Source organism: Primulina eburnea, chromosome 14, assembly GCF_022965805.1.
Source record: "Primulina eburnea isolate SZY01 chromosome 14, ASM2296580v1, whole genome shotgun sequence".
In the NCBI taxonomy this organism is placed as follows: domain Eukaryota; kingdom Viridiplantae; phylum Streptophyta; class Magnoliopsida; order Lamiales; family Gesneriaceae; genus Primulina; species Primulina eburnea.
In genome coordinates, this window is record NC_133114.1 from 32,053,471 (window position 1) to 32,067,502 (window position 14,032).

The 14,032-nt window shown below is 33.6% G+C and overlaps 2 protein-coding genes across 2 annotated transcripts; one reads left to right on the forward strand and one right to left on the reverse strand.

The window, feature by feature from the left end:
- The first annotated feature begins 5,195 nt into the window (after positions 1-5,195).
- On the forward strand, positions 5,196-7,755 carry LOC140812514 (vesicle-associated protein 4-2-like). The gene is made up of 7 exons (XM_073170793.1): positions 5,196-5,592; positions 6,150-6,220; positions 6,412-6,493; positions 6,616-6,734; positions 6,962-7,039; positions 7,195-7,314; positions 7,405-7,755. The coding sequence occupies exons 1-7, from the start codon at positions 5,313-5,315 to the stop codon at positions 7,462-7,464; spliced, it is 810 nt and encodes a 269-aa protein (XP_073026894.1). The 5' UTR covers positions 5,196-5,312; the 3' UTR covers positions 7,465-7,755.
- Positions 7,756-10,312: 2,557 nt separating this feature from the next.
- On the reverse strand, positions 10,313-12,567 carry LOC140812179 (uncharacterized). Its single transcript, XM_073170394.1, has one exon. The coding sequence runs from the start codon at positions 12,272-12,274 to the stop codon at positions 10,550-10,552; it is 1,725 nt and encodes a 574-aa protein (XP_073026495.1). The 5' UTR covers positions 12,275-12,567; the 3' UTR covers positions 10,313-10,549.
- Positions 12,568-14,032: the final 1,465 nt, after the last annotated feature.

Below are 14,032 nucleotides of genomic sequence, written 5' to 3' on the forward strand. Positions count from 1 at the left end.
ATTTAAATTATCATCACAATTTAAAACGCGTGTGAGATGTAAAATTTAAAACAAAAATGTATGCATCATATCATACTATGTAACGTGACCGAACTATTTTTGACAATGCCTCCAATATCATTGTCAAAATCGCAGCTTTTGATAAAAGGAAAAGAACAAAAAAAAAGCCAGCAAATATTGTTCAGATTTAAAACATATTGATTTGGTCAAATATTTGATTAACAAATATAATGACTGAAGATAAGCACTGTCCATTATCTTTCTGACATATATATAACTCTACATGCCTATTTCAGTAGGTAAATAGATTTGGCAACACGATTACATTTATGACAAAATCTTGTTTAAGACGATCTCACGAGTCGTATTTTGTGAGATGGATCTCTTATTTGGGTCATTCATGAAAAAATATTATTTTTTATGCTAAGAGTATTACTTTTTATTGTGAATATCGGTAGAGTTAACCCGTCTCACAGATAAAAAATCGTGATACCGTCTCACAAAAGACTTGCTCTACATTTACAATATAACCTTTTGTTTTCCTTAAAAAAAATTGTGGATCAAATCAAAATCCAAATAAATAAGGAATTTCTACAATAAATTTTTTTATTATTTATTATAAAATTAGTTTTCCCTCAAATATTTTTTTCATCAAAATTCATTTCGAATTTAATTTGACAGAAAAGAAATCAATCCAATGTCATTATACTTTAAATGAAGCGTAATATATATAATCTTATATTAAATTGTAGTATAAACATACACATCATTAAAGTGAGAGATAGTTATATAAACTACGTTTTATAGTAAATTACACATTAATTAGCGTCAATTAAACATTAAACCTTCACGTAGGAGATGATATACAAATTAAATAAAAACACCAATGACTTTTTAGTTTGTTAGACAATATTAATATGTGAATATCTAAATGTACTATCATTAAATTTGACACTATTTTGTATATTATTGGTGCATGTGAACGTATATATACATATTCATATTGGAGGTTGAGATGATAATGTGTAAAAGTGCCTCTCCCTTTCACCAAATTAGGGTGTTAAGATTTGGTCAAACATTATTATATTTGTTGTTTTGCATATACACTAACAAGTAACAATGTCTATAACATAAAAAAATAAGTTTATTGTGAAACAGTCTAACGTGTTTATATTCGTGAGATGAGTCGACATAATTCATACTTGCAGTAAAAAGTAATATTTTTAGCAAAAAAATATTACTTTTTCATGATTGAATCAGATAGGAGATAGTGTGGCGCAACTTGCAAATAAAATTACCCATCAAAATGTGCAGATTGAAGTTAAATTGTACGTTTTAATAATTTAATTATCTTAAAATCGATTAACTAATATGTAGCTTGGTTGATTCTTCTTTTCACGCTCATTGGCGGTCTGCGTACATGCTTGTAGTGTATTTGTGGTGAAGCAGTACTATTGAGTAGGTTGACTATTAATTTAATAAATATGGATACGTCTAACACTCGAATAGGTACATTACTTGTCCAAATTCAGAAGTTTGCTTTTGTTACGAAAAATGCAAACAGTTTGACACAGAGAAAGCATCTAATTTAGGTAGATATTCGTTAAATTATTGTTTAGTTCTGTTGTTCGTATTCTCCAACCAACCTTGAATATTATTTGAGGGTGTAAAATATTTATTAATTTCCAGGACTTTTATCCATTTTTTAGAGACTCAAAATCCCAGCTATTTAGATCTTTGACTGGTGGAGTTAAGAATTTTAGCGAGCGAAACTTAATTAAGAAGAAGATCAACAGGGCCGTGCCTATGTAGAGACATAAGAGTCTATTGACTCAGGCCCATTTATTTTATGGGGCCTATAATTTTTTGAAAATTTTATTATATATTAGTATATGTTTTTCCAACATAAATATATTATTTTGAGTTTTTTCATAACAAAGTCATCGTCTTCCTGTCAAATATTCAATATTTCTTGCAATTATATTATTAAAAATATGAATATTATAATAACTACTTTTGGTAGGTTGATATCTCCATATTTTTATTATAAAAATAACAATTATTCTTTTTGTTAATTTCAATTTAATATTTCATGTATCTATTCTATTTTATTAAAGTTGAGGACATGATAGTCACTTAGGAAGGACACCAACTTTTTCTTCCAACTTTGTTTTTATATGATAATAATATTACATTTTAGTTTTTTTTTAAAAAAAAATTTCAACACACACTTTTATTTTTATTTTTTTTTATTTCAACAATTCGAATATCAATTTAATCCCTGCATAATTTGTCAAATTTCACTTTAGTCCATCGATAATGATAAAAAAGACTGTACACACACATCGCGTGTGCAGAGTAACTAGTATTTCTTAACTCTTAACCCGCATAAAAGAAAAAAATTGATCTGCCTACTCAATGTTTAATTAGTGGACAAAAATATTTTTGACTCTATCTTTTAGCTCGCGCAATTCTTATGCCCAAACACTACTAGTTCGTATGAAATATTTGACTATAGAGAACCTATTGAAAAAAAACGTTCGCTACCGCTTCTTGTCGCCAGCAAGCGGCACAGACGCTCCTAGAATCGAGATTCATTAATCTAAACCATGAAGTTTCTCGATCTTTCTAGATAATCACGAATCTTCCGCTATATTCTTTACTGTATCTGACTATTTTTGGAGGTTGGTTTTCGTTTTTTATTTTCTCGTATAAGATTGTTTTGCTTCATCGAGCACAAAAAGTTTAGCAATAGACCAGTAGTATTGCTATAGTATCCGACAATTCCATCTGTTGTCTACAATCTGTTTGGCGAAATGTATAAATCTGCTCTATAAATGATTTTTTAGTTATCATTTTGGACATGTTTAATCTTTTTATTCGTTTATTTTTTTTATTAATTTAATATATTGATTTAATTCAAAAAATTTGTTATGGAACTAAAAAATATGAACACATGATGAGAGAATTTTTAAAAAAAGTTAGACTCGGGCCCAAAATTGCTAGGATCGGCCTTGAAGATCAACTACCGTCGGAATCGCCTCTACCTGGCCCTTACCTGAAGAAAGGAACATATTATTTATTTAGAAAAAATGACTAATGTATATTTTGCAGATATACATACAACACAAAGAACAACAAATTGATATTTAATTTGATAACAGAGATTTGGTGTAGATTTGCTGAAAAAAATATTAGACACTTGCATGGTGACAGAAATTCAAGATCCTTCTAGGGAAATATAGTTCCTCCAACCTCAGCAATTGAATAATATAAGGAAAAAAATAGTAAGTAAACTGTCAGAATTAACGTAATCAATGATGTTAAATTGCATGCACTAAATCCAGATCTTCCTTCAAGAAATAACCCTCTTGCCTTTAAACTAACGTTAACCAAAATTTCAAAACTCATACCGATTTGACATCATCGGATCGTTTAAATATATCTGTAGGTTTAGGTTATATATTTTATACTAAGACAGTAAGATATATGGATGCACTTCCAGTACTAGTTATTAGCCCATCAACGTACAGTATCGTTCATCTGTTTTGATCCGTCGATTTCCTTTGATCAGTACTGTACATCTGGACTTCGTTCATCTGTAAAGATAAAACAGTACTGCACTTTATCGTGCAAACAGTATCGTGCTTCGTCTGCCATCTTTATGATTATATATCTTTATCATGGGGTATCATATCTAAAGTATTATAGGAGTACTGTTCTCCACGTTGGCATGGTTTGGATGCATTAACTAACGAATGAAATAAGCGAGAAGTTTTCGATCTGGAAAATCTGACTTCAAAGTCCAGCAAATGGGCATTTGATCTTCACAAAATCCTAGTACTAAAATCCAATTTGAACTAATTTAAAATGATTCATTTTTTACTCTCTCGATCTCTCTCCATAAAAATGCTTCCAAATTGATAATCATATTTGTAGTATACATTCTTTCAAAGGTTGTACCTTTATACTACTCTTTACAAAGACCTCGTCGAGGTTGATGAGCCGGTCGTTGGGGCAGCAGGATGGGATGCGAGTGATGCAGGCCTCAAAGTGCGATTCCACTGTGAAATCTTTCAAGGATACTCCTACATACGGTTCACCTTCAGGGAAGGGGAGCAAGTTTTCTGGTTCAGTCGATTCGACAGTGTTCAAGGCTGCGAACCAGTTAAAACAGACAGAAGACTCACTCCGCAGGATCATGTATTTTAGCTGTTGGGGTCCCAATTAGCATAGCCCGACGAGGCGACGACCTTCATCTAGTTGTATTTTATTTAATACACACTCATTATAATGTATGACCAGTTCAAATATATTGGTTTGCCTGGTTTTGTAACTGAAAGATCGTTCTGTTTTGCACTTGATATTTTTGAAAGCATAGGCAGATGGAATCATGTGCGATTGGTAATATTTTGTTGTATAATATGTTTTGAAATGTAAAGAAATTTTATAAATATATAACATAGACCGAATATTTGGATAGCATGAAATATAATATAGAATCATGCATGATATTCAGTAATATTGTACATCAACTCTGTAAAGATTGCATGTCTCCTCTCAGTTTTTAATTGATTTGAAAAGTAGGCATACTTCTTCCTTTTCTTTTCTTTTTTTTTTTTGCCAGTTTGATTCTCTTTATGCTAGCCACCTCGATCTGAACACGATTTCGGCCCACGCAACAAGATGTTGCCATAATTTCAATTTGAATAGCATTAGACCTTGGAATATTAATTTTTAACTAAAGTAAAAATAATAATAATAACCATCATCTATCATATTTATTTTCTCAATTTAGAAGTAATTAAAAATTTTAATTTATATTTAGACATAACATATATTATTTATAATTTTTGTGTGCGTGGATTAGTAAGAATAAATTAGAGTTTAGTTGATAAATTGATTTCAATGAACTTTAAAAAATTACAATGGGCTACCTTCTCTAATCATGATGTCAACGGGAGCCGGTTCGTGTAAAATTTATTTTCATATTATTTTTTTACTTGATTTTTCATATTATTGAAAACTCGTAATTGTTAGAAAAATGAATTTTATGTTTATTTAAATTTACATTTAATGTATCATGGTATTTATATTTTATTTATTAAATTTATCATGGTATTTATATTTTATTTATTGAAATTTAATATGTGAAATACAAATCTCATAAATTATAATTATAAAAATAAATTGGCCGTTGTAAACTTTCCGAAACCAGCGATTAGCCCACAAGGCACCAACAAAAACCTTGAAAAGCTACCAACTCCAAAAGCAGAAACCCAACCGAACCCCCTCCTCCTCCGCATTCCAACATGGCGATCGCCGACGACAAATCCCCGATGACGGACGGGAAAGTATGGGGGCTGTTCAAGCTTCCGTTCCGAAATTCGCCGTCGACAACGACTTCATCTTCGTCCGATTTTGCTCAATATCAGCAGAATTACGGTCATGGAAACAGTATTAATCAGTCTCAGGTGGAGGCATCTGGTTCTCACGGAAACTCTGGAAGCTCGGTTTCTTCTGTGGCCAGATCTATGCTTCTCACACGACGTCGTTTGAAGCTCGATCCCTCAAATAAGCTCTATTTTCCTTGTACGGTCGTTTCTCTTTTTCCTCTCTTTGTACTCCTGAGATGATTTTTTAAATTGTTGAGCTTAGATGGTGTCTCTTTGTAGTATATTGTAGTGTTTTTGTTACTAGCTGGTGGATTGCAAATTATTGGTAAACATTCTGCTTCATCTAATTATATTAAGCTTGATCTGCTTTTCTTTCTGTGGTAATTTGAAGCTTCTGATTTGATGTTGCCTTAGTAGTTTAATTAATAGTTGATCTGATTTATATGGGTAACTGGGTTACGTTGGAAGATAGTTGATTCTGTGATGCGTAGAGGTTATGTCCAAAAAAATTACTGAGATGTTAGCTGGACATCGGTTCTCTTTAACTCTTATGTGTGATAAACGAAATCCATTTATGTTAGTTTTATATTGGAGGTCTACGGATTAAGACCTGTTCTGCCCAGCTTATCAGACTCCGATGATGCAATTGCTGGTGTCTATACTCTACGTGCCTATATCAGATTATTTGTTGAAACGTAAATTCCTTTTGTTTGTGCGCATGAACTCTTAGTTTTGTTTCTTTTACTCTTGCAGATGAACCTGGTAAGCAAGTCCGAAGTGCGATCAAAATAAAAAATACAAGCAAGTCTCATGTAGCTTTTAAGGTATGTCGAGCATTTCTTTATTTTCGTCTATTCTCTCTCTATGTTTATTAAAGATTGATATAGAATTTGTGATTTGTCTATGGTTTACGATGGCCCTTTTGGGAGATTCAATATCATAACAAACTTGCATGTCATCAATTTTTTTTTTCTTCTGAGCAATGTTTATTGTTGGATACTTGGTTTTATCATAGTTCCAAACAACTGCACCAAAAAGCTGTTTCATGCGTCCTCCTGGGGCCGTTCTTGCTCCTGGTGAGAGCATCATAGCAACTGGTGAGTTTTAACCCGGGGATTTTTGCACCTATTCTGTGTCAAATTTTAAATCTGTGTGACTTGTGGCAAAGGTGATTGACTGATGTATTTATATTTTTGTTTGGCTTCAATGTTTTTATTAGTGTTCAAGTTTGTTGAACACCCAGAAAACAATGAAAAGCCAATGGACCAGAAAAGCAAAGTAAAGTTTAAAATCATGAGCCTAAAAGTGAAAGAACCAATGGACTATGTAGCCGAACTGGTTTGTCGAATTCCTCTCTTATATTTATGTTTGCTTGGTTATGGCATCAGATTTGGTTTATAAATTTGGATATGAATTTTCTGTTCCCTATTGTTTATTGTATTCCTTAGTGGATTTGGACCAACAGATGGAAAACTTTCAGTCCGGATTGCTTATATTGTGGCTGTATGTCTCTTTGAAGTTTATTTCTTTGTGTTCTGATATCTTTTAATTTCGTTTTGGTTTAGTTCGATGAGCACAAGGATCAACTGACTGTGGAACAAATACTTAGGGTTGTGTTTCTCGATGTGGAACGCCCCAGCCCTGTGAGTGAAGATTTTATTTTGGCTCCTCAATGCTATGCAACCAAGGGCATATCATTTGTTTCAGTGTAGACTGAATTATGTTAGCTCACATTTCATTTAATCTAATGTTTCGCTCTGGAAATACTGATCAATATTTTCTTTGTATTCAATCAAAGGCTTTAGAAAAATTAAAGCGCCAGTTGGCTGAAGCTGAGGCAGAAGTTGAGGCACGCAAGAAGCCTTCCGAAGACACAGGTCCAAAGTTTATCGGGGAAGGGCTCGTCATTGATGAATGGGTTAGCCTTCTTATTTTTCCTTTCTTTTTGTAATATGTGTTCGTTTTGGTTTCTATCTTAATACTTTTCTTCCTGGATTCTGATATATAGAAAGAAAGAAGAGAAAGATACCTAGCTCGACAACAAGTGGAAGGGACAGAGTCTGCATGAGTGGACTTTTTTTTCTCGAAAATCATTTTATTTTTGCTGGATGTTAATGTGCTTTGCTTTTTGATTGATGTCCTTAGTTGTTTAACAGCTGGTATGTTGCCAAAGAGAGCAAATATTAGACATCTGACTCATCTGACTTTATCACTGATGGCGTCAAAACATGTAGCTTGAGGTAATATGTACGAGGCTTATTGCTTATTAATATACGTAGATATGTGGGTTTGTTTCTTTGAATGAGAGAAATCAATGTCCTTGCGCATTATATAGATCAAGAGTTTGTTTTGTAGTCTAGATCTTCTTTTGCAATTACTTGTTTGATCTCATATTCATGTGTAAAGAATGGCATTTCTGCGTAAAATATATATAATATCAATGTACTGCATTGACATTTGTGATGAAATACAATTAAGAGTGTTGTGTTTGCGTGGCATGCACTAGGTGAACCCACAAAGTGTTCCATGAACCTTCCACTGGGCCTGGTCTTCTGATCACGGATAATAAGATCCTTAATTCCCCATGTTTTTTTTAACTAACGTGGTAAATTTTGATTATTTGTTTAACATGGCATTGGCGCATTAGGTGCTTACATGAGTACCAGGATAACCTTAGGGATTCATTCGTACTATTTATTAACCAAAGTATAGGGAATAACTGCTTTTCGTACTTGTAATCTCTTTGCGTGCAAAGTGGCTATAAAATTGAAGAATAATACAAGGGCTTCAATATATTGTGTATATTTAAATGTCATGAACAAAAAACTTGTCCATAATCTGCACTGTGTTGAAGAGAATATATGTCCGAAAATTGCACTCTTTCTAGCCATGTGAAACACCATCTGGAATAAGAATTTTTCAGGGGTTCTTTAAAATGCAGATCCATTGAATCACACAATCGACAAACATAGCATGTCGGGGGAGAATGCAATGGGAACAAAAATGACAATCGTGTCTATGGGTATATATATTATGGTTTGTGTGTATATAGGGAATTTAACCCTTGATGTTTTTGTAAGATGGGGCCCGACCATGAAATTTATCGTCAAGTTGATGAGTATCAGAATCGTAGTATGACTGCACGGCCTCCCCCTTCGAATAGGTTGTGACTTGTGAACCCTTCTAATAATTTTTCTTAGGTTTCTCTTATTTATATATAGGTCGTATCCTTAGCTGTAATATATCTTATACGTAATGTACGAGGCATGGCAAAGAACGATGTGCAAGGTCAATATTCTAATAGTGTTGTTAGAGCATTTTCCTCAGTCCTTAGAATTAATTATATACGTGTTTATGTTAAGGTTTTACCAAGTTGTAGTTTACAAGGATTTTGCATTTAAATTTTCTGACAGCAGTAGAAATTAATATACTAGTATAATACGAAAATCATGGGATTTTGGCTTGCTTGATATTATAGATTAGTTATAAAGCACATCCATAACGTATTAACACGTGGCTAAATCAATTATGTATCAGTTATTTTATATACCACTTAATTAACTTTATTATATTGTAAAAGTAATGTGTATTTTTTCGAAACTGACAGCTTAACGAAAATTCGTAAACTTCGTCTATATTCTCTTCTCTGCCCGGAATTTATTTCCTTTAGACATTGTCTTTTTATTTTTTCTGTAGACATGTGGGTGTCATAAATATACACACTCTTTGAGTATTCAGTATATTCGCAAGAGATAACATCTAATTAATCAGAAAGCTACGTTGTATATTTTATTATCCAATATAATATGCGAGTCTTCTTCTTAGACATTCCTCTACAGTTTGATTGATAATTGTTCTGTCACTGAATTAAAACCTGTGGTCCATGATGATTCCCTTCCTTTAATTCCAGAGCTTTCTTAAACCAAAATTTTCTTTGAAATATCAAAAATATGAAGTGTGAAAACCCTTGATTTTCTATATAAAAAAAAAAAAATTACACAATTTACCTTTATCAAAGTAATTTTTGAACACAAGCTCGTGATGCAACTAATAAACTAATTTTTAAACAATATTACGTCGAATGTACACAAATATCATTTTATTAATAAATAATATTTTTCAAATTCACACAATTATATATCTTCTAGATGCACCCAATAAGGTAGAGCAAGAGATCATAAAATCTTGTTTGAAGATTTCAGGGTTTCAGAGGAAATCTCAGCCCAAAGTTGGGATCACGTGACCATTTTGACGTATATTATTCAAAAATAGTTTTTTTAGCTACAGAATATGTGTATATTCCAAAAATATCATTAGCAAGAATAAATATTGCAATATTTATTAAAATTCAAGGGTTGAGACGCTTATTTAAATTTCACGGGATGGAGTACTCATTTTCAATAATTACATGAGGTTTGATGTAAAAAAAAAAAAAGTATTTACTTCAAAGATTTACTCACATTATTCTCCAAATCCAGTAGGAATTAACCAAGAATTAGTACTCCTATAATCCCTCAGAATTTTTATTTGTTTCAAGATTTACCTTCTATTCTCCAAATTTTAACAACAATATACACATAAAACTCGAAAATAAATTCCTTTCTTCAATAATCCATTATATTATTTGCCTTTAGCATCCTTTATTCCACTCCATGAACAGAAGGAAGATTTTAATTTTGAGTGAGCAATTAGCAGATGAGGCCAAAAACGGGAGAGTAAAACAAAAAGAAATCGCACGACAAAGAGAGAACCGAAAAGAAAAGACAAGCCAAGGACAGAAGTTAGATCAGCTATCACTCTCTTCTTTTGTATGCAAGCAAACTCGTCCAAATATTGATGGCTACGCCTCACATGCCCATCTCTATTTCACGCCATGCATCCCCATGTGCAAATGGGCTCCAAACAGTCCCCCAAAATAAATAGATTTTACCCAAATTCTGTAAAAAAAATTGGTGACACCTCTGCTGTGATTTTATTGAATTCTAATGGTTACAAGGTCAAAAACCGTAAAAAAATAATCGATGGTCCTTTGGTAATGTTCTAAGAGGCTGACATAATCAGACACACTCGACTGTTGTAAAGGAAGTTGAGTAGATTTACACAAGAAAAAAATCCATCAAAACACGAAACATTGGGGTGGGGGGAGATAAGATTCAAGAATGCCAGATTCCACTTAAGATGCTGCGGAATCTATTACTAGTCAACTTTTTTACAATCCTTTTGGCATCTGATACTTCAGCTTCAGCAAGTTTTTCAATGTTCTTTAAGTAATCTGAATTGAGAATCTTTTTTCTTGCAGTGTTGCTACTTGTTAACAGCATCAATATAGAAAGCAGCACCTTCTTGTTACCTGAATTGACCTCCCCAGGATCAAGCATTTGCAGCAGTTTTCCAACATTCTGCTCATTCTGCACGAATTTCTTCCGGTTCTGAGGCAGAATTACCATGTTCGAGAGTGTCTCGGTTGCCATTTCACGAATTTCGTATGATTTCGAATCTAGAAACTTGACAAGAACTGGCATGAACCCTGCATCCCCCATGACCTTCTTGGCTTCTTCTGATGTCCCGCACAGCCAAAATGCTGCCTTTAAGCCCAATTCTTGCACTGAAACCTCTCCATACCGAAGAAAGTAAAGAATATGATCCACGAAACCATAATTTATTAACAAACTCAATGAATCCTCAGATGAAAAGTATATGTTCACAACCCCTCTAAATGCCATTTCTCTTGTTTTTGTTAAATACGATGACTTGGGATCCAATATGCACACAAATGTACGAATTCCGCCTTCTTGAATAATCAATTTCCGAATTGATTCATCTCCTTTGGCCATAGTCTGCAATAAATCAAGAGAACGCATCTGAATCACCTCATCTTTACACTTTGCTAGCCTAACAAAAACAGAGACTGCCCCTTCCTCAATCATAAACCTCTTAATTTCTTCGACCCCGACGAGATTTTTCAACACCCCACATGCCAAACCAACCAATTCATTTTCACCTCCTGCATTATTACCACAAATCTTTAACAGCGCAGTTACTCCACCATGAGCAGAAACAGACCATGCATTATCCGAATTTTCTGTCAACTTCATCAAACACCTTGCTGCAAATTCTTTACTCAATTCTCTCCCGGAGACAAGAACTCTGATCAATGGAGCAACTATCCCAGCGACAATCAACACACCTTTATGACACTCGAACCCTGAAATCAAGGACAGAGCTTTAGCAGCCTCTTCTTGGATTTCCAGCTCTTGGAAATCAAGAAAATTCACGAGTAAACTTGTAAAACCATCAAGCTCCACAGCTATCTTTACGTATCTTTCATCTTCTTGAATGACTTCATTGAACTCAACGAGGGCTTCTTTCTTCATTTCCCTACTCCCGATTTTCAGCCGTGAGAGTAAATTAGTGATATAAAACTTTATATCGTCCCTTGAAGCCGAGACACTAATTGGCCTGGACACAACCAACGCGTAGCTCTGCCTAAGCAATCCCACAGCATAAATGTCAGACAGACTCTTCACATGAGTGTCCAATCTTGCAGAAAGAATATCAAGATCGCTTTGCATGAGAAGCTTCCCGCTGTAAGAAAGCTCCAGACACTGTTTTGAAAGCTCATCACAGTCCTCGAGGGTTGCCAAAATCGACTCCACAGTAACATGGAGTGACAAGTTTTCGCCGGATTCACAATTTTCAATGGCAGTGAGGCTGGACAAAAGCTCTTCGAGTTTATTTCTGATGGACTGCCATTTCACAGCAAAGACTTTGATCAAATGCGAAAGGGAAAATAACGAAGAGATGAGCAGAATAGCCTGCTGTAATCTTGGCTTTTCTGCGGCTGGCTGAGCGAGTGCGCTGTTATTTCCACCACCCATTTTCTAAATCTCACGAGTTTGGAAGACAACTCATATTCTGGGAATGTTCCAGACTCTCCGGCGCCCGAGATTAAAGATTCCGGCAAGTGGCGAGAGTTGGAACTCGAGACCAAAGGGGATGGAGAGAGAGAGATGAATCTTATCATGATTCTGAAAACTCGGTCCAAGGAACAGGTGTTCATTTACCGAAATATCCTTACGGATGTGGTAGATTGTAGGGATTTTATGGTCATTGCACCAGATAATGCTTCTCTGTCAGTTTAAAGATCGTGACGAACTGGTAACCGCTTTGAGTTAATTTTTACCTCTCCTATTTTTTTTTTAAAAAAATTATAATTATAAAAAAAGGAATAATAATAATATCCAGTTTATTGCTTCACGGATTACTTGAATCAATATTATTCCTGTGAACAACCTAAGTACACTGTCGGAATCTAGGACATGCCAGGCTTGATGACATGCATATCCGAGCATTACGAATCAATTGCTTATTTTATTTGCAGAATAATCTAATTTGTCTTATTTAAAGGGATACAAATAAATTTAGCAACAATATCATGTAGACAATATTTCAAATTTTGTCATCTATAAAGGATCTTCCTTAGTTTTATTTGTTGTATTGTTATTAATTTTGTTGGGTTATTAGATCAATTATTTACACTGTTAGTGGCTTGGAAATAAGTCACGTCTGTTATAGAATTTGCTACTATATAAAAAGAAAACAGTGATATATTTGTATTATTATTAAATTACCTATTTATTTCGAAGTAAAATTTACTCATACCTCTATGTAACAATAATGACATGAGAAAAGGGGAAAAGTAATAGCTTCAAGGATCCAAAAGATGATAACAAGAGGAGTGATCTCTTAGCAAAATAAAAGATACAAATTTTATATATAATTTTATAAAAATTCAAATTTAATCATCCTAATTTCATGAGTTATTCCCAAAAGGAGTAGCTAGTTCACATATTGACATGATCACTACTATAGACAACAGAAATAACGTGTGTTCGAAAGAAAAGTACATAAAACACCAAAAGAGTTGGGCCAAAGTGTTGTTATGTCGCAGTAAAATTCAAAACATGACAAAATGCCCATACATTTGTGAGTCGCCCACCGTTATTTTATTCCATCTTGTTCCGATGTGTAAGCACATGTTTTAAGTCGTGCCAAGTAATATAAGGCAGAAATTCCGTGCGATAAAAGGAAATTAAATGGGCGGTAATTTATTTATATATATATATATATATATATAACCTAAACAATTTACATAATATTGAAATCACATGTTCTCCTTTTCCAGAAAAAAGAAACCCGTGTGCTCGCATAGATGCATTCATTATTCTTTTTCTTTAAGTGGGAGCATCAACAAATTTCATTTCGTTGGATGGATTTGGTTGTCACGGTGCTTATAGAAGAAAGAATATCATTAATCGTGTATGCGTTCTTGTTTGAAGCTCGTCAGTGTTCGGTAGGAATGATAATGCCTTTGAATTTAGTAGTTAAATATGTCTATTCTTGAATGAAACACCTTTGAGTGAGGAACAAGTGAGACCCGAACTATACAGCATAGGCATCAAATACCTTTGCTTCCAAGAGAAAAAAAAATGGGGTGTGCAACAAAATCATGTGGATGTTGTACATTAAAAAATTTAAAGATTTAATTGAGAACCAAGGATGTTTATTACCAACAAAAAAAGAGACATTTCTCATACTCCATATAAGCATACCCACCACTCCTAGGACAATAACCT

Excerpts from the sequence above, each read along its gene's own strand:
- LOC140812514 (XM_073170793.1), top strand. The coding sequence starts at position 5,313 with ATGGCGATCGCCGACGACAAATCCCCGATGACGGACGGGAAAGTATGG. Across the intron at positions 6,735-6,961 it reads TGGACTATGTAGCCGAACTG|TTCGATGAGCACAAGGATCA; the intron begins GTTTGTCGAATT and ends GTTTTGGTTTAG. Across the intron at positions 7,315-7,404 it reads GGCTCGTCATTGATGAATGG|AAAGAAAGAAGAGAAAGATA; the intron begins GTTAGCCTTCTT and ends TCTGATATATAG.
- LOC140812179 (XM_073170394.1), bottom strand. The coding sequence starts at position 12,274 with ATGGGTGGTGGAAATAACAGCGCACTCGCTCAGCCAGCCGCAGAAAAG.